The sequence below is a fragment of the Tilletiopsis washingtonensis genome (assembly GCF_003144115.1).
Source record: "Tilletiopsis washingtonensis strain MCA 4186 unplaced genomic scaffold FA09scaffold_15, whole genome shotgun sequence".
NCBI lineage: Eukaryota > Fungi > Basidiomycota > Exobasidiomycetes > Entylomatales > Tilletiopsis > Tilletiopsis washingtonensis.
The window spans coordinates 288,381-304,835 of record NW_020312012.1 but is presented as its reverse complement, the minus strand read 5'-3'; the positions used below and the strand labels follow the sequence as shown (position 1 = coordinate 304,835).

Sequence of the window (16,455 nt, the reverse complement as noted above, 5' to 3'; positions counted from 1 at the left end):
CGCCGCCTTTTGCTCCGACCGGCGCGCGCTCCGCGCGGCCGAATATTCGGGGGCGCGCGCGGGAAAATGCGCCCCTGCGGGGCGCATTTTCCGAAGCATGGCTCTCTGATGAGCGTGGGAACAGCAAAATCTGGCGGCAGTCGGGCCGCGGCGCCGCGCGGAGCTCCGCGGAGATGCGCTCCATCAGGGGCTGGCGCGAGGCGGTGCCAGAGACGCGCGTCTGGAGAGCGAGACTCGTGCTGCGCCTCCACGCGAGTGCGGGGTGCGTGCCTGCTGTTGATCGGGTCTGGATGCTGCGAGCTCGGTGCTCGCTTGGGCCAGCGTGAGCGTAGCGTGAGGGTCATGCTCGCGCTCGATGGAGGGATGTCCGAGCTCGGGCCAGGCCTGACCCTCGACGCACGACCACAACCACCCGCCCGCCCGCCGACGCACGCGCCAACGGCCCCGCTGCTCCAACGGCCGCCGCGCCTCGCGCGCATCCTCCCTCCGCTCCACCACTCTCCGCGCAACCGCCCGCCTCATCTTGCCCTGCGCCGAGGCGACAGCGCTTCTTGCCCGCCTGCTCCGCATCTGGCGGCCCAGACCGATAGCGACACCTGAGCCGCCTGCGTCGCGCAGTCCTCTGCGCCTCCCGGACGCCGCGAGCGTCGGCCCTGCCGCGCGCATTGCTTGGCGGCCAGTCGCGCGGCCCGGGCCATGCGCGCACAGGACCTGCTGCAGGTCCTGCTGCCCGACAATGCGACCATCCTCAGCGCCTCGCTGCCCGTAAACGCGCACAGCGATGGCTCCGAGACGACCGTCGAGCTGCTGCTCGGCGCGCTGCTCGCCGACCCGGCCAACGCACGCGCCCTCACGCGCGTCTTTGGCCACCACTTCGACGCCAAGACGGCCGCCGATGCCGCTGCCGCGAGCTCGGCAGGCGCCATCTGGCGCATTGATGCCAGCGGCATGAGCTGGGCACTGCAGACCGTTGAGAGCTCGCAGCCGAACAGGGAGTGGCAGGACGGCGAGCTGGAAGGGCTGGGCGATGGTGAGTCCCTGGCGAGGCGTGTGCGCGGCGTCGCGCCGATCATTGGCGCGCTTTGGCGGAGAATGAGAGCACGGACCTTGCTCTTGAGAGCCGTCTTGACGCTACTGCTGATGCGCTTCCTCCTGGCACGTAGGATTGCTGCCTCTGGACACGCCCGTCTTCACCTTCCTCCACGCTCTCCTGGCGCCTCGTCCCGACGGCACCCTGCCGCCGTCTCACGCGCCGCTAGCCGCCGCACTCGCTGGCACGCTGCGTTCAGCGCGCGGATCTGGCTTCTCCGACTTCATCCTCTCATCGCATCTGCACACGCCGCGGCTGCGGCTGGTGTGCGGCGCGCCTGGCTTGGCAGTGCGCCTGCGCTTCGCACACGTGCCGGAGGTGTACGACGGCTGGGATGGGCGCGTGTGCTTCCTGCCTGCTGCTGCAGATCCTGCTGCAGGTGCCACTGGGTCCGGCAGCACTGCCTCCGAGCTGGTTGAGGCTGTGTGCGATGAACTCGGCGTGCGGCGCGTAGTGCTGCAAGGATCCAAGTCGGCAAGGGTGGAGTACGCCTTGGCCGACCTGCCTGCGGAATACGTCGTCTCGCCGATGCCGCCACCGCCGCCGATCCGCGCAGACACGCCGCTGCCACAGCATCTCCTCACGCTGCCGGGACCGCCGGAAGAGTACCCCGGCATGCTCTTCACAGTGTCCGCCAGCTGGCTCAACCGCCTCGGCACAGTAGCGCTGGGCTTCCAGAAGCATGCTCGCCGAGCGCCGAGCCAGTCGCCCACCCGCTCGGCAGGCCCTGTCGAGCCACCTCTGACGCCCGGCACTCCAAGCCGGAGCGCGGCCAAGCCAGGCATGATGAGCCTGTGGGCTGCCAGCATCGGACGTGGCGCAGCTGCACCCGCACTCGAGACCAAGTCCTCGTCCTCCGCCGCGTCAACCTCAAGCGCGAGCAGCAGCACCGGCGACGCGGATCTCGATGCCTTGGGCAGCGACGCCGGCATCGCGGGCGACGAGGACGAGCCTGTTGGCGAGGGAACGCTGAAAGGCGCGCCCGCCATGGTGCCTCAGACCTCCGACGATGGCTCACGGACCCTCACCTCGGCGGAGAGCGCGGCGGCCGCGGCCGCAGCCGCCACTGCGGCTCAGGCTGAGACTCGCGCTGGCGGCGCAACAGGCTCGCTGTCGCAGGCGGCCGGTGCTGCCATCATGGCGCCCAAAGCGCGCGGCAAAGGCGCGCCGCACACTGCGACAGCCAGGCTGTCTCGGATGTTTGAAGGGTGGGGCGCTGGCGCAGCAGGAGATCCTCCTGTTGCTGCAAGTGGCGCTCCACCGCGCACGCCAGGAGCACCTGGCACGCCGGGCTCGCGACCGCCGGGCGCACCAGCGACACTGGGGCGCAGCGGCCGCATCGTCAGCGTCAGTGGGCCGCTCGAGCTCGAGGAGACGCCCCGCTCGCCCACCGGGCTGGTCTCGCCGACGCTGGCCTCCGCCGCGATGACATCGCCGATGCTCGGTACTCAGAGCGGCGAAGTGCTCGAGGGCGAGGCCCTTGCGAAGCGCTTCGAGGTCCTCATGGCGGACCTTGGCATGAAAGGCAGCAGCCGCACCGCAATGCTCGCTCTACCCGACGACCGCAAGCGCTTCCTCATCGCGCAGAACGAGTCGGCGCGTGAGGTCGAGCCGGCCACACCATCCCGCAGCGCCAGTGGCTCCAAGCCAGCACGCGCGCCGACGGCGCTGCGTCCGGCGGACGAGGCAGCTGGGCCTGGCGGCATCGCCGACACGCTCAGCCGCGCAAGCACGGCGCTGATGTGGGGCAACCGCTTCAGCATCGCCAGCATCGCCAGCTGGGGGACCGCGGACACGGGCGGCAGCGGAGAAGCGGCAGATGAAGCAAGCCCGCGCACCAGCGTGGCGACGAGCTTCACCGCGCCTTCCAGCAACGGCCGGCCGACTACAGTCGTGAGCACCGAGTCGCCAACGATGAGCCACGACAGCATGGAGCGCAAGGCGCCGACCCAAGCGGCAGATGCATTGCTCCGCGCCCAGCACACCGGCAGCAGCGGCAATGGAGCAAGTCTGTGGAGCAGCTGGTGGGGCGGTGGCGCTGCTGCAGGGTCTCAAACCGCAGCGGCAGGCTCCAGCGCTCCCTCTGCGGCGACCGAGAGAGACAGCCCGGCCTACTATCCGACCGCGCTGCTCTCTGGCAAGCTGGGCCGGAAGGACCTCGTCAAGCACCTAATCAGCCTGCGCGTCACGCTCTCGTCCGCCAAGCTGACCTGGATTGCCGCGTTCCTCGATGCGCGCGGCCTTGACGCTCTCGAGGCGCTGCTGCGCACAGAGACCGAGCCGCTGCTCTCGCGCGGCAAGGGCAAGGAGCGCGAGCGCAAGGAGATGAGCGACGTCGTGCTCGCAGAGTGCATCAAATGCTTGCGCACGCTCATGAACACCGAGGTGAGTTCCGCGTAGTGCAGCCTTCTGACGAGCGCTCGCTGACCCCCCTTAAGCTGGGCTTCGAGCGCGTGCTTCAGCAGCCGATGCTCGTCACCTTCATCGCATACAGCCTCCGCGCACCGTCTTACAAGCTGCGCTCGCAGATCGCAGACGTGCTCGCCGCGCTCTGTGTGCTGAGCCTTGCGGATGGCCACCGACTCGTCTGTGCGGCGCTGTCGGAGCTCGCCGTCGCAGCCGGCGACCGCTTCCGCTTTGCCTTCCTCGTCAGCAGCCTCAACGTGGGCGGCAGCACGACGGGCGCCGAGTCGGATGCGGGCTCGCACTCCGATGAGGATGGAGAGGGCGACGAGGCAGCCATGTGGGAGTACCGCACGTCTGCCATGGTCCTCATCAACGCGATCACGAACAGCCCGGAGGATCTCGAGGAGCGCGTCGCGCTTCGCGAAGAGTGCGCTCGTCGCGGCCTCAACGAAGCGATGGTCGGGCTGCGCTACGTCGAGCCGCCAGATGCACTGCTGGTGCAGCTGCAGGTGTTCGCCGAGGAGAAGCAGGAGGACCAGTCCGAGCTGCACGACCGCCTTGTCCGACGGGGCGGCGAGGTCGAGGACGATTCGTCGCGGACGCCGCAGAGCGTCAGCGTCAGTGCGCTCGGAGAGGTGGGCGAGCTGCTGCGCTCCGCACAACTCGACAGTCCCGACCTCTATCCGCTCATCGCAAGCATGGTCTCGTATACGACGCGCATCTTGGCGCGCGACATCGATCACCAGCTCAAGGCCGACCTGCTCTTCGTCCTGGAGAAGTTCCTCGAGCACTCCGTCGAGGTCGTTGACTTTGACGACGGCTGGCGCAGCTTCATGCGGCAGTACCTGTCGAGCGTGCAGCACATCGTCGGCAAGCAGGCGATGATCAAGGCGAATCGCATGAGCGACACGAGCACCGTGCCGAGCAGCTTCGTCGAGGAGCTCGAGGGCCTCCGCGCCAAGGTCGAGGAGCTCAGCGACGAGCGATCACGGCTCAAGGCTGAGCTCAATGAGTCGATCGCGCAGGCCAACACCCTCCGAGGCTTGCCACGTTCTCTCTCGGCAGACCGCGATCTCGCCTCCGTCGCTGGCGGAGATGTGCCGCAGGACGCCAAGAGACGCGGCGAGAAGGAAGGATTCGCCGGCGTGATTCAGCGGCTGGTGCAGAAGGAGAAGCAGGTGCTGCAGCTGCAGGCGGAGGTCGACCGGCTCTCTGCTGCTAACCCGGCGGATCGCGGAGGCGGCGCAGATGCCGAGGAGCGAGCAAAGCGCGAGCGTCTCGAACGTAACCGGCAGTGGACGAACCTCATGGAGGAGATTGCCCGGCACAAGGAGCGCATCGCCGAGTCTGAAGGCCAAGTCGAGGCACGCGAGCGCGAGATCAAGTACCTCAAGCGGGCGCTCGAAGCCGTGTACGGCAGATTCCAGGCCTCGACGTCCGCCACGGGCGCTGGCAGCACCGATGACGCCACGAAGGAGGCAGCGACGAGCGCTGCGCCCAAGAACGAGGTCGACGCAGACATCATGGCACAGCGATCTATTGACGCGCTCGGCGAGAAGGACTCTGTCATCGCGACGCTGCGATCGGACCTGGCAAGGCTGCAGGAGCAGATGATCGTTGCTACAGAGCAGCAGCGCTCCCAGGCAACGGCGCTCACCGAGCAGCACGCCGTGGCGCTAAGCGAGAGCAAGGCGCAGATCGTTCGTCTCGAGGGCGAGATGAGCAGGCTTCAGGCGCTCTTGCTGCAATTTCAGCTCGACGCACCGCCAGTCGGAGCAGGCACGACAACACGGTCGCTGTCCGTCCATCGCAGTGCTCCACAGCCACCCGCCGCAGCTGTCGAATCAGGGCCAACGCCTGCGACTGCGATGGCAGTTAGCGCAGGAGGGCCGCCCCCGCCACCGCCTCCGCCGCCTCCGCCGCCTCCGCCGCCGCCTGCCGCATCGGATGGACATTTGTCTGCCGGCAAGGATCGGTTCGCTGCCGGTCCTCCTCCTCCTCCGCCTCCGCCGCCACCACCGCCGCCAGCAGCGGCAGCCATGCCCGTCGCCATGAGTGCAATGGGCCCTCCGCCACCACCTCCTCCTCCACCGCCGCCGCCTGCGACCGGAGGCTCGGCGGCCTCCGGACCTCCTGGTCCACCTCCTCCGCCGCCACCGCCGCCGCCGCCGATGGCAGCCGCTGGGCCCGCAAGCATGGGCGGACCGCCGCCACCACCACCGCCTCCGCCGCCAGGCGCACCCACTGCCCCTGCGCCACCGCCGCCACCGGGTGCGCCCACTGCACCTTTGCCGCCGCCTCCTCCAGGTGCCCGACCACCGCCAAGCGCTCCGAAGCTTCCGAAGCTGCCCCAGAAGAAGCGACGCGTGAGTGCGAGCGCGCATACGAGCTCTCGATCTCCTGACTCATCTCACTCTGCCCGTCAGCCGCTCTTCTGGACGAAGCTGCCGAACCAGGTGCTTGCACGCACCGTGTGGAACGATCTGCCGGGAAGCCCCATCGAGCTGCCCATCGACGAGGTCGACAGTCTCTTTGCTCTGGATCGAGCAGCGCCAGTCGTCAAGGCCGCCACCGCCGCCACCGCCAAGAAGCAAGGCCCGACGACTATCATCGACCCTGGTCGCGCGCACAGCGTCGGTGAGTGTGCCGGGCGAGAAGTCGACCTGCCTGTCTGACAGAACTTGCGTCAGGCATCCTGCTGGCGCGCCTCAAGCACACGTTCCCACAAATCCGGCAGGCCATCCTCGACCTCGACGAGGAGCGGCTGAGTCTCGACAATCTGCGTGCGCTAGAGAAGTGCCTGCCCACGCCGGACGAGGCCGAGCTCATCCGCGACTACGACGGCGACATCAGCGCGCTGAGCAAGGGCGACCAGTACTTCCGCGAGATTGTCGGCATTCCGCGGCTGAGCGAGCGGCTCAGCTGCATGGTGTTCATGCGCAAGTTCGAGATGGACCTCGAGGAGCTCAAGCCCGACCTCAAGGTGCTGCGCGACGCCGTCGACGAAGTGAGCGCGAGCGACAAGTTCAAGCGCGTGCTGCAGACTGTGCTGCTGCTCGGCAACATGCTCAACGGCTCGACGTTCCGCGGCTCGGCGGCTGGCTTCCAGCTGGGCGACTTGCTCAAGCTGCGCGAGACGAAGCCTGCGGTGCCGACGCCAGCCACACCGACGCTTCTGCACTTCCTCGTGCGCGTGCTCAACCGCGCCGACAAGGCGCTGGTCGGGTACCTAGACGACTGCTCGCACGTCGAGGCGGCTGCGCGCCTGTCGACTCAGTCGATCATGGCCTCGGTCACGGCCATCCTGGCCGGACAGCAGCAGGTGCGCGAGGAGGCAGAGATGCTCAGCCGCACGCGCATCGCCTCTGCCGGCGACCGCTTCCTCGCGGCGACGACGCAGTTCCTTGCCTCGACGAATTCGCAAGTCCGCGCTCTGCAGTCAGCTGGCGAGCACATCCAGGCGGACCTGCTGCGCCTCGTCGCGTACTACGGCGACGACCCGACCGTGGTGCGGCCCGAGGAGTTCTTCGGCACCATTGCGAGCTTCGGGCAGGCGCTGATGCGCGCCGAGGCCGAGGTGCTGGAGCACGATCGCAAGGCCGAGCTGGCGGCGCAGAAGAGCGCAAAGGCGCAGTTTGGCGCTGCTCTGCGCGGCGCAGCGCTGCGCATTCCCCAGCCTCCGGCGCCAGAGGTGCGCGGGCCCCTGGCAAGCCAGGCGAACGAGGCAAGCCAGCCGGCGAGCAGCAGCGTCGATGCGCCGTCCGCGCTGGCTGTCACCATCGAGGAGGCCGACGAGGCAGCCGACGTCGTCTCGCCCGTCGGCTCGGACCTGACGCCGACTGCCGGTGCGCCGGGCTCGCGCTTCCGCTCCTGGGGCGCCTCGGCGGCGGCCACGATGGGCGACGCATCCAGCTCGGGCGTGCAGCGCGGCAGCTACCGCGGCGGGCGCGGCCAGCTGGACGAGGCGATCAAGGAGCTGCGCAGCGGCGTGCGCGGCGACCGTGGCGAGCGCATGGCGCAGGCGCTCAGCAACGCCGCAGGGCCCGGTGGTACGCTGAGCGGCCGCAAGAGCCTGCGCCGCCAGGACACGCTGCGAGCCTCGCATCGGCCGCTGAGCCGCGTCTTCCTCGACGCATGAGCGCAGCCGGCCCTAGTCCATACCTGACCTCGGTGTCCGACGTCCGAGATCGCTCCGGCCTGCGTGCTGCGAGTGCCCGATACCTACGCAATGCTACATCTATGCGCTGACCTGCCGCGCCGTGTGCCTGCCCGCATCTGCGACTGCCGTGCGAACGAACGTTGCTTCCTTGACGACAGGCTTCGGCGTCTCTAGCTCGTCCATATCCGCGTGAAGCGCAGCCTGCGATGCTCGAAAGTCGCACCACATCGTCGGCGGTGCCACACCTTCGCTTCCGACGGCTGATCGTGATGGCGGGCTGCTGCTTCGGCGGGCGCAGCAGCTCCGTCCCCCGCAAGCACACGCGTGTGTCAAGAGAGCGCATACGTCACTACGCGCGGCATGGCCCAGAGATGCAGGCTTGGCCGTCTCCGCCCTCCGCACCTGATCCGCGGCAGGGCAGCTGATGCGCACGCAGCACGCCGCTGCTTCCATCGCCGCTGCAGCTGGCAAAATGCTCCGCTGCCTCGCGCTGGACGCTCTCGATGGAATGCCCGAGCGAAGACGTACCCGCGAAGCGTCAGCGGGCGATTGGCGGCTCAAGACGCCGTCCGGGGCGCTATCAACCGGCCGCAACCGAGCCGCTCGGTGCAGATCTGCACTGCTGCTGCGGCTGTGGCTCGCTCTCCGGCGCGCTTGGGAGCGGTTGGGCCGCGCGCGTCTCACGATGGCGGAGCCGCGATGCGTGTGCCTGAGCCGGGAAGTCCGACAGGGCGAGGGAGCGCTGCCGGGGTGCTTCTGCCCTCACAAGGTCGTGCATCTGCGGTGACCGAGAAGTGGGTGCTCTGAGAGGCAGATCGCATCACCACCTCTCTTTCTGCTGCGGTGCGGTGCTGGCTCCCTCGCCTTGCCGCAGCATAGGAGACGGCAGAGAAGGCACAGTGCGGCAGGCTGAGTGGCCCCTACAGGAGTCAAGTGCCTCTTCGCGGCCAAGGCTGGCAGCAGCCGGCACACAGCGGCAGCGACATGCGGTGCGCAGACGTCGTCATGATCGTGCGGATAGGGACAGGTGCAAAGAGTCGAGGAGAGCTCTTTGACTGCTCGGAGCCGAGACGAAGCAGCGCATCAGCAGCAGCAGAAGGCAGCGCGTCGGTGTGGCTCGGCGTGCCTCGTCGGCGCGCCCCGCTCCTCGTGCTCCGCCGGCTGCGCCACGGGGCAACGCATCCACCTCTACATCGAGTCTGCCTTGCTTCGCACCACCATCTCCTCTCCATCCTCGCTGCCGCCAGCTAGTAGTAGCCCCTCCCGGCAGCACCCGCCCGCCCCGCATCGCGCTGCCCCGCACCTCGCCCTCCGCGCCCTGAGGCTGCAGCATCGGCGCGCCCTCGCCGCTCCGTTTATCCGCCCGCATCCGTGTGGCTGGCTGCACGCTTGTGGCCCCCGTTTCGCCTGTGCCTGGCCCCCCTTCGTTGCTCGACGACTCCCTCTCGAGCATCTGCTGCTCGCGAACAGGCGTGCTCCCAGCGATAAGTTGCTGCCGGCGCAAGCGGCGGTACGCACCGGAGCCGCACGCACGTCGTCAGGCACCCGGCACGCACCGCACAGCTGCCGCGGACTCCGGAGCCGCCGCCGCCCGCACTTGCTTGGCGCCGCCTTCTCTCCACTTTGCTGCCGCGCTACCCGCTCTCTTCCCGCCGCATCCACCTCGTCCACCTCGAACCCGTCCTCGCTCCGGCAGCCGCACCACTGCGCTCCGCTGTGCTAGGCCGCGCACGCCTGCTGCTGTATGCTGCCGCCCACGCAGCAGGCGCCCTTCGCCAACGGCAGCGCCGCCCGCCGCTTCGTCTTCTCGCCGCCGCAGCACTTCGCACAGCCGCCCGCCAGCCCGTCGTCTGCCTCCTCAGTCCGACACTTTCCGGCGCACCTGAAGCGCGAGCAGCCCATGTCGCCCCAGTCGCCGCAGGCCGGCTCGCCGGGCTCGAGCTCGGGCGACGCCAGCGGCGGCGACGGCGGCGGCGCAGCGCAGGGACAGGACTATGCCCGGCCGTATCGAAGTCGCAAGGAGCGTCCGTGAGTCTGACCTGCGGAAGCTGGCAGATGAGTACGGACTGACGGCCTGTCTGGACGATAAGATGCGATCTGTGTCGTAGGCGCAAGGGTGAGTGCATGCTGACAGCCGGCGCGAGAGCCGCCTGTTGACGATCCGGAATCGCCCTGTCTTGACGCTGCTAGGCCGCTGTGTGAGTCTGGACAGGGAGTAACCTCTAGCAGAGATGCTCACATCGATCGCCAGGTGATCGAGGAGGCTGGAAAGAAGTGTCAAGCCTGCCAGCTCAGCGGACGGCCCTGCACGTGAGTGAATCGCTCGGCAAGACGCCCGCGCACAACTGACACGCTCGCGCACAGCTTCGAGATGAGCCCAACGCCTCGCAGCCGGCCAAATCGGCAGGAGGAAGGCAGCACACCTGCTGCGCCACAACCTTTCGACAGAATGCGGCAGTCCTCGGGCCCGAGCCAGATGCCGATGCCGCACCAGTCGCCATACCAGGGGCATGCTACCCCGTTCAACCACAGCGACTATCACTCGGCAAGCGTGATGCAGACGCACCACCGGCGACAGAGCACGAATCAGCGCTTTCAGCCGTATCCGCTCAGCGCGTCCACATCGCACGAGTCGATGTCACAGCAGCATGGCAACGGCGCGCAGGCGGGCTGGAGCGCCCCCTCGCCGCCGGACTCGCGCTCGCTGCTGCCGCCAGATCTGCGCGGGAGCTCGAGTCCGCATGTGCTGTTGCAGCAGCGGCAACAGGCGCGTCAGGCGCAGCTACAGGCGCAACAGGCTCAGCAGACGCAGCATACACAGCAGGCACAACAGACGCAGCAGCCGCAGCAGGTGCAACAGCCCGCGCAGAGCAGACAGCCTGTTCTTCCTCGACTGGACGTCCAGGAGCGACCGAGCGATGTCAAAGCGGAGGCTCGCTCGCGCGACAATGGGCGCAGATCTGCAGCCATGGATGATCTGCACGGGCTTTTCGTCAAGATGGTGCAGGGCGACGATGCCTCCTCTGACCACGCGTCGGTGACCGAGGCGGACGAGGTCTTGAGTGGCTCTGTGAGTCTAGCTCCACGGTCGCTTGTTGCGTATGCTCACGCGTCCGCGTCAAGCCTCACAAGGAGACCTCAGCAGAGAGCGGCATGACGCCCTTCGTCTTGGGCTCCAGCTCATCTGAGGACCCTGTGCTGCTCGAGCAGGCCGCCTCGCCCGACGGCAATGCCTCGCCTCAGGTCGCGCGCATTGTGCCCACATCCCAGCGCATTGGCGACGGCGGCCAGCAGCACACGACCAATGCTGTGCCCGCCTCGTACCACGTCCGGCAGGTGACGCGCGACCCACGCAAGCCGGTCTTCTTCTCCTTCATGGTCAGCCAGCCCTACGGCACAGCGCCCGGACGCAAGACGAAGGAGATCGGTGCCGAGGGCTGGGCCAAGCTGCGCGCAAACATCGGCGACAAGCTCGGCCCGCTCATGTCGCTCTACTCGGAGCGTGACGCGGCAGCCTTCCCGCTGCTCACCACTTCGCAGCGGCAGAAGTTCAGGCAGATAGCGGCGGATCTGCAGAGCCGCCCGCCGAAGAGCAGCGTTACCGACACGGAGCCCGCGCTGCCACTGCCGCCGGTACTCGCCAACGCTGTGCTGGCCACGCCGCTCATCTACGACCGCTCGGTGCGGCACTTGACGAAGAGCGCGTGGGGGTCCAATCTGCACTCGCTCATCGAGCAGTTCGACGTCTCGTCCTTGACTACGCTGCAAGTGGCATGCACGGACCTCACCGGGCGCCCGAGCATCAACACGAGCGGCAACATGATGAGTCTTATGCAGATGCTCGCAGTGGCGCACATGCTGGGCATGCACCTGGATCCGACGAGCTGGACGCTGCCGCGAGAGGAGCGCGACGTGCGGATACGCCTGTGGTGGGCAATCGTGATCCACGACAAGTGGTCAGTCTGTCGCGCGCTCGTCTGGCCAGACGCTCCCTGCTGACACTTACACAGGTCCTCGCTGTGCTGGGGCCGCCCGAGCGTGATCCACAAGAAGGATCACAGCGTGCCGCTGCCCAAGCGGAGCGGCCTGTCGCCGTGCCGCGAGCATCTTGCCGACGAGGAGTTTATAAGTCTGCGCCGTGCCGATGCCGGCAAGTCACGGTCCTTGCTGGAAGAACACACGCCGGGCGACACTTTTGCCGCGCTTGCGGGTCTCACACAGCTGCTCGACGGCATCCTCACCGAGTTCCACGCTGTGCACTGCCGGCGCGACGACGGCCTGATTGTGGCGCAGCGCGTGCGCGCATACCTTGGCGACCTGGACGACTGGCGAGCGTCGCTGCCGAGTACCTTGCACGCAGTCTTTGCAGGCAAGGGCACGCCGCAGACCGAGACGATTCCGGGCACAAGTGAGTGCCGAAGCGCATGCAACTGGCTCCGCGTCGCTGACCGCACTCGCCGACAGGGAGTCTGCAGCTGTCGTACTTTGGCATCGTGCTGCTGCTCTGTCGCACGGCGCTGGACGCGGTGACGGCGACAGAGACCTACGACGAGGCGCGCGTGATGCCCGCGCACAAGACCGCGCAGCGCGCCACCGAGATGGTCGTCGACTGGCTCGAGAGCCTGACAGATGCGGAGATTGTCGACTCGTTCTTCTTGCACTGTGAGCGCGCCGTGGCGACCCATGCTCGAGCGGCGCTGATACAGCTTCCACAGACGGATCGCACCATCTTGCGTCGTGTCTCTCACTTCTGGCACGCCTTGCTCTGGGCTTCAGTCGGGCTGGCCAGAAGGACCAGCTGGGCCACTCGATCGATGCGCTGCGGCGCTTCCTGATCCTGCTGGTGCGTGCTTCTCCTCGCGACATCGCGCGAGTGTTCACTGACGTGCCTGCAGAGCGCGGCCCGTCGCAAGCACCAGTGGGACCTTGGCGAGCTGGCTCTGACTCGAGCGCTGGCCATCTGTAAGTCGCCTCGAGCGCTCACGCTGCGCCGCGCTGACTGCAGCGCCGGACACAGTGCCGCAGCTCGAGCTGCGCATACCCAACTTCCCGCGCATGACGAGCCTCATCTCGACGACGCCGCCGCAGCCGACGGTGCCGATGGCCACGAGTGCGGATCTGCAGGGCATCCCGGCCGATGCGCTGCAGTCGCTTGGCGGCGGCCAGTTCTACGACGAGACGGCCGCCACGCTGGCCGCGCTGGGCGGCATGAGCGGCGACGCCTTCCACGCCTCGCTGCAGGGCGGCCAGCAGGGCCAGCACGCGCAGCACGCACAGCATACCCCGCACTCCCAGCACCAGCACGCCGTGCAAGCGCAGCAGCGACAGCAGCAGCACCCGCAGCACCAGCATCACCAGCAGCAGCAGCAGCCCTTCGGCGCCGCGTCGGGCCAGCACGCCTTCAATGCGCCGCACATCTTCCCGACCTCCACGCCCGGCGACGCCTTCTTCGGCCTGCAGGGCGGCGAGATCATGGACGCCTCGGGCGGCGCCGATGCGTATGCCTCGCTCGGCGCCAGTGCGGGCCCGGCGCTCATGCTTGCCGACGACTGGATGCAGCTCGGCCTCGGCGGGCCGGGCAGCAACGTGATGCAGAGCTCGATGTGGCCCGGCGGCAATGCATGAGGCCCTCTGTGCTCTTTCTTCCATACCCGCGCGGTTGCTGCCTCGATAACCTCATGGTGGCCTCGATGCTTCGTGCGCGCGCACTTGCAGAGTGCGGCTGTGCCGCGCTTGAGTTGGACAGGAATAGCATCTCACGAAGCTCTGTTCCTCAGCCACGATCTGTCGATGGTGCCATTTCCGCCAGGGGTGCTTATTGGCCGCAGCAGGCACGCACTCTGCGCAGGGCGCAGCTGATTGCTCTCACGCGTGCCCGATATGAGCTGATGGAAAGGAGCGATGCTTCTTCTGCACCCCTCCGCATGTGTGAGGAAGCGCGGCGTCCGAAGGAGCAGAATGCACCGACGCTTCGAGGATGAAGCGCTGCCGCGCTCCTGCGCTGCTCTGGGGCTGGCTGCTGCTCTCTCCGTCAGCGTGCGCCGGACCGCGCGCCGGTGCCGCTGCCGCTGCTGCATGCTGCGGCTCCGCTCGCGCACGGCTCGGCGCCGACTCGGCCTGCCTGCAGAGCGCTCTCAAGTCGGCTTCTGCGATGCTGCATGCTGCTTCTGCGCTTGGCCGGCGGCCAAAGACGAGTGAGATTGCCGCCCCCGCAGAGCACCTCGGCGTGCGGAGCTGTGCAAGCCTCGCACCTTTCAGGGCGCAGCGAGCGCCTCTCTGGCAGCGCACTTCGATTCACAGGGCCGCCACGCGGCTCCTGACGCCTCTGCTGGCCGCAGAGGTGCGGCCGTGGGAGAGCGCCTCTGGCGCGCCGCTCGCCGTGCCTTGGCTGCTGCTCCTCTCTCGCAGCGCGCAGGCGAGTCAGGAGCCCGTCTGCGAGTCAGCTCGACAGAGCGCCTTATCGCGGCCAGCAGCTGCTTCGTGGGCGGCGTGTCTGCTGCGAGAGGACGCTCGCGACAGGGCGCGAAGCTCGCCGGCTGGCAGGTGCGGCAGCGGCAGGATGCCGAGCCGCGGGCGCCCCGCCGGAGGAGCGGTGCGGTGTGCCGGCCGGGCCGTCGGGCCAAGGTCCGTGTCGTCGTGCCGCCTCGGCGCCGCGCCGGCGCGGCACGGCTTGGCTGCGGGGAGCTGCGTGATGGGTGAGGGCGGCGGCTCGGCGGCGGTCGTCGCGTGCGGTGCTGTGGTGCTGCCTGCGGCTGCGTGCCCGCCTTCGCTCGCGGAGGGCTGCCGCCTGCATGCTGCCGTCACGCTCCGCACCCGTGTCCGTGTCCCACGCTGCACCTGCCGCTGAGGCCCAATGGCCGCGGCCAACTCTTCGTACCGCCCGCCGATGGCCACGGCGGCGCCGCACGCTGGACGCTGCTTCTGGCGCCGCTGCCGCCTCCTTCGCACCCACCACACCCCGCCGCTCGCACCCCTGCACCGCCGCACCGCGCCGCCTCGCTCTCGCAGCGCACACAGCCCGCTCGTGTGCACTGCCGCCGCCGCCGCCGCCGCCGCCGCTCGCGTGCTACTCTTCCCATCCCGCACTCGCGCGCACAGCAGCAGCAGCGGGGCAAGCGCCGCACGACGCACTCCCGCCCGCGCAGGCGCAGCAACATGGGCCGCATCATGACGGGCGAGCCGGCGGCGGCGAGCATCGTCGTCGTGGGCGCCGGCGTCATCGGCCTCACGGCGGCGCTCGAGCTGCGCGCCCACGGGCACGCGGTGCACGTCGTGGCGCGCGACATGCCGCACGACGCAGCCTCGACGCAGTTTGCCTCGCCCTGGGCCGGCGCCAACTGCGTCTCGTACGCCGCCGACGACGACCTGCTGCAGCAGCGCTGGGAGCGTGAGTGGCCCCTGCCGTGCCGCGCGTACTCCGAGCCGCTGAGGGGCGCTTCCGGCGCTGACACGCGCCGCGCTGCGGACAGGCACGACCTGGAAGCGGCTCGCAGGCATCAGTCGGAGACACCCAGACCTTGTGCAGGTGAGCACTCGATGTGGCGCTGCCGCAGCATGCAGCGCTGAGCACACGCTCTGAGCAGAAGATCCCGTTCGAGCTCTACTCCGCCTATCTGGCGGCGAACCAGCCGTGGTGGAAGGACAGTGAGTGCGGTGCCGGCACATCTCTGATGCAGCCTGACACGGCCGTACAGTGGTGGAGAAGTTCGGGCTGCTGCCTCCGCCAAAGCCCGGCGCAGCGTCGCCTGGGCTGTACTTTTACTCCTGGGTGCTCGACGTGCCGTCGTACCTGCTGTACCTCGCCAACGAGCTGGCGGCGCCGGCCTCAGACGGAGAGATGGGTCCTCCAGCGACCTTCCACCGCGTCGAGACGCTCGACTCGCTCGGTGCAGCGCTGGAAGTGGTGCCGCACGCCAAGCTCATCGTGAACGCCTCGGCGCTGGGCAGTCGGTGGCTGGCGGATGTGCTCGACGAGAAGGTCGTGCCGGCGCGTGGTCAGACGGTGCTCGTGCGGGCGCCAGACGTGCGGGTATGCTACATCGACCCAGCCGGCCTGTCCACGTCACGACCATCGCACGCATCTCTGCCGCCGAACAGCGAGCTTATGGAGGAGGCGGCCAAGTCGCAGCCGACCTACATCATCCCTCGCGCGGGCAGCGGCCAGGTCATTCTCGGCGGCACGTTCGAGGCTGGCTGGGCTAACGAGGCGGTGATCAATGAGGCGACCACGGACCGCATCCTCGCCGACTGCAGTGAGTCGGATGCAGCACTCAGTGCGGCACGCGGAATGCTGATCCTCTTCTCCACTAGCTCGGCTGTGTCCGGCACTGGCCGAGTGCGAGGTGATCAGTGTCAATGTCGGCCTGCGCCCGGTGCGGCTCGGGGGCACGCGCCTCGAGCCTGACCGCCTGGCGAATGGCGTCGACGTGGTGCACTGCTACGGTGCCGGGCCAGCGGGCTACCAGCAGTCATGGGGCCAGGTGAGACGCTCGCGGCGTCCAACTCTGTTGCACCTTGCTGACCCTTATCATCTGTCAGGCCGAGCACGTCGCCGAGCTTGTGGCCGAGATCCTGGAGCAACGGCGCAGCGCCCGCCACAGCCCAGTCGAGGAGCTCGCTCCGCAGTCGCCGCGTCTCTAGCCGGATCGCAGCCGCACATGTTGCCGTGCAGCCGCTCACCCCTTTCCCATCCTCCTTCGCGTGCTGCTCTGCCGCATCATGCTCCGCTCTCGGACTGTACCACTAGACCATCAGAAGCACGCTGCATCTTGCTCCCACACTCACGCCGCACGCCGCCGGC

General features: G+C 68.5%; 5 protein-coding genes across 5 annotated transcripts; all 5 read left to right on the top strand.

Moving 5' to 3' along the window:
- Positions 1–402: 402 nt before the first annotated feature.
- Positions 403–7,743, top strand: FA09DRAFT_330953 (hypothetical protein). Its single transcript, XM_025742811.1, has 5 exons — positions 403–1,030; positions 1,164–3,475; positions 3,529–5,862; positions 5,923–6,133; positions 6,187–7,743. Exons 1-5 carry the CDS (start codon positions 697–699, stop codon positions 7,632–7,634), a joined length of 6,639 nt encoding a protein of 2,212 aa, XP_025597167.1. The 5' UTR covers positions 403–696; the 3' UTR covers positions 7,635–7,743.
- A 65-nt stretch (positions 7,744–7,808) lies between these two features.
- On the top strand, positions 7,809–8,604 carry FA09DRAFT_71084 (hypothetical protein). Its single transcript, XM_025745792.1, has one exon. The coding sequence runs from the start codon at positions 8,016–8,018 to the stop codon at positions 8,460–8,462; it is 447 nt and encodes a 148-aa protein (XP_025597166.1). The 5' UTR covers positions 7,809–8,015; the 3' UTR covers positions 8,463–8,604.
- A 488-nt stretch (positions 8,605–9,092) lies between these two features.
- Positions 9,093–12,385, top strand: FA09DRAFT_71042 (hypothetical protein). The gene is made up of 8 exons (XM_025745791.1): positions 9,093–9,683; positions 9,746–9,771; positions 9,846–9,853; positions 9,907–9,965; positions 10,020–10,725; positions 10,779–11,611; positions 11,666–12,317; positions 12,371–12,385. The coding sequence occupies exons 1-7, from the start codon at positions 9,400–9,402 to the stop codon at positions 12,183–12,185; spliced, it is 2,436 nt and encodes an 811-aa protein (XP_025597165.1). The 5' UTR covers positions 9,093–9,399; the 3' UTR covers positions 12,186–12,317; positions 12,371–12,385.
- Positions 12,386–12,391: 6 nt separating this feature from the next.
- FA09DRAFT_330952 (hypothetical protein) lies at positions 12,392–13,418 on the top strand. The gene is made up of 2 exons (XM_025742810.1): positions 12,392–12,498; positions 12,551–13,418. Exon 2 carries the CDS (start codon positions 12,711–12,713, stop codon positions 13,278–13,280), a length of 570 nt encoding a protein of 189 aa, XP_025597164.1. The 5' UTR covers positions 12,392–12,498; positions 12,551–12,710; the 3' UTR covers positions 13,281–13,418.
- Positions 13,419–14,852: 1,434 nt separating this feature from the next.
- Positions 14,853–16,132, top strand: FA09DRAFT_290901 (FAD-linked reductase; the record flags this gene model as incomplete). Its single annotated transcript, XM_025739968.1, has 6 exons — positions 14,853–15,042; positions 15,125–15,180; positions 15,239–15,343; positions 15,574–15,684; positions 15,757–15,907; positions 15,966–16,132. Coding segments are annotated over 6 exons (780 nt in total), but the record flags the coding sequence as incomplete, so codon positions are not given.
- Between the last annotated feature and the right edge of the window lie 323 nt (positions 16,133–16,455).

Bases quoted from the DNA above. Each gene is read 5' to 3' on its own strand.
- FA09DRAFT_330953 (XM_025742811.1), top strand. From the start codon at position 697: ATGCGCGCACAGGACCTGCTGCAGGTCCTGCTGCCCGACAATGCGACC. The intron at 5,863-5,922 runs GTGAGTGCGAGC...TCTGCCCGTCAG, and splicing joins TGCCCCAGAAGAAGCGACGC to CCGCTCTTCTGGACGAAGCT. The intron at 6,134-6,186 runs GTGAGTGTGCCG...AACTTGCGTCAG, and splicing joins TGGTCGCGCGCACAGCGTCG to GCATCCTGCTGGCGCGCCTC.
- FA09DRAFT_71084 (XM_025745792.1), top strand. From the start codon at position 8,016: ATGGCCCAGAGATGCAGGCTTGGCCGTCTCCGCCCTCCGCACCTGATC.
- FA09DRAFT_71042 (XM_025745791.1), top strand. From the start codon at position 9,400: ATGCTGCCGCCCACGCAGCAGGCGCCCTTCGCCAACGGCAGCGCCGCC. The intron at 10,726-10,778 runs GTGAGTCTAGCT...GTCCGCGTCAAG, and splicing joins ACGAGGTCTTGAGTGGCTCT to CCTCACAAGGAGACCTCAGC. The intron at 11,612-11,665 runs GTCAGTCTGTCG...ACACTTACACAG, and splicing joins ATCGTGATCCACGACAAGTG to GTCCTCGCTGTGCTGGGGCC.
- FA09DRAFT_330952 (XM_025742810.1), top strand. From the start codon at position 12,711: ATGACGAGCCTCATCTCGACGACGCCGCCGCAGCCGACGGTGCCGATG.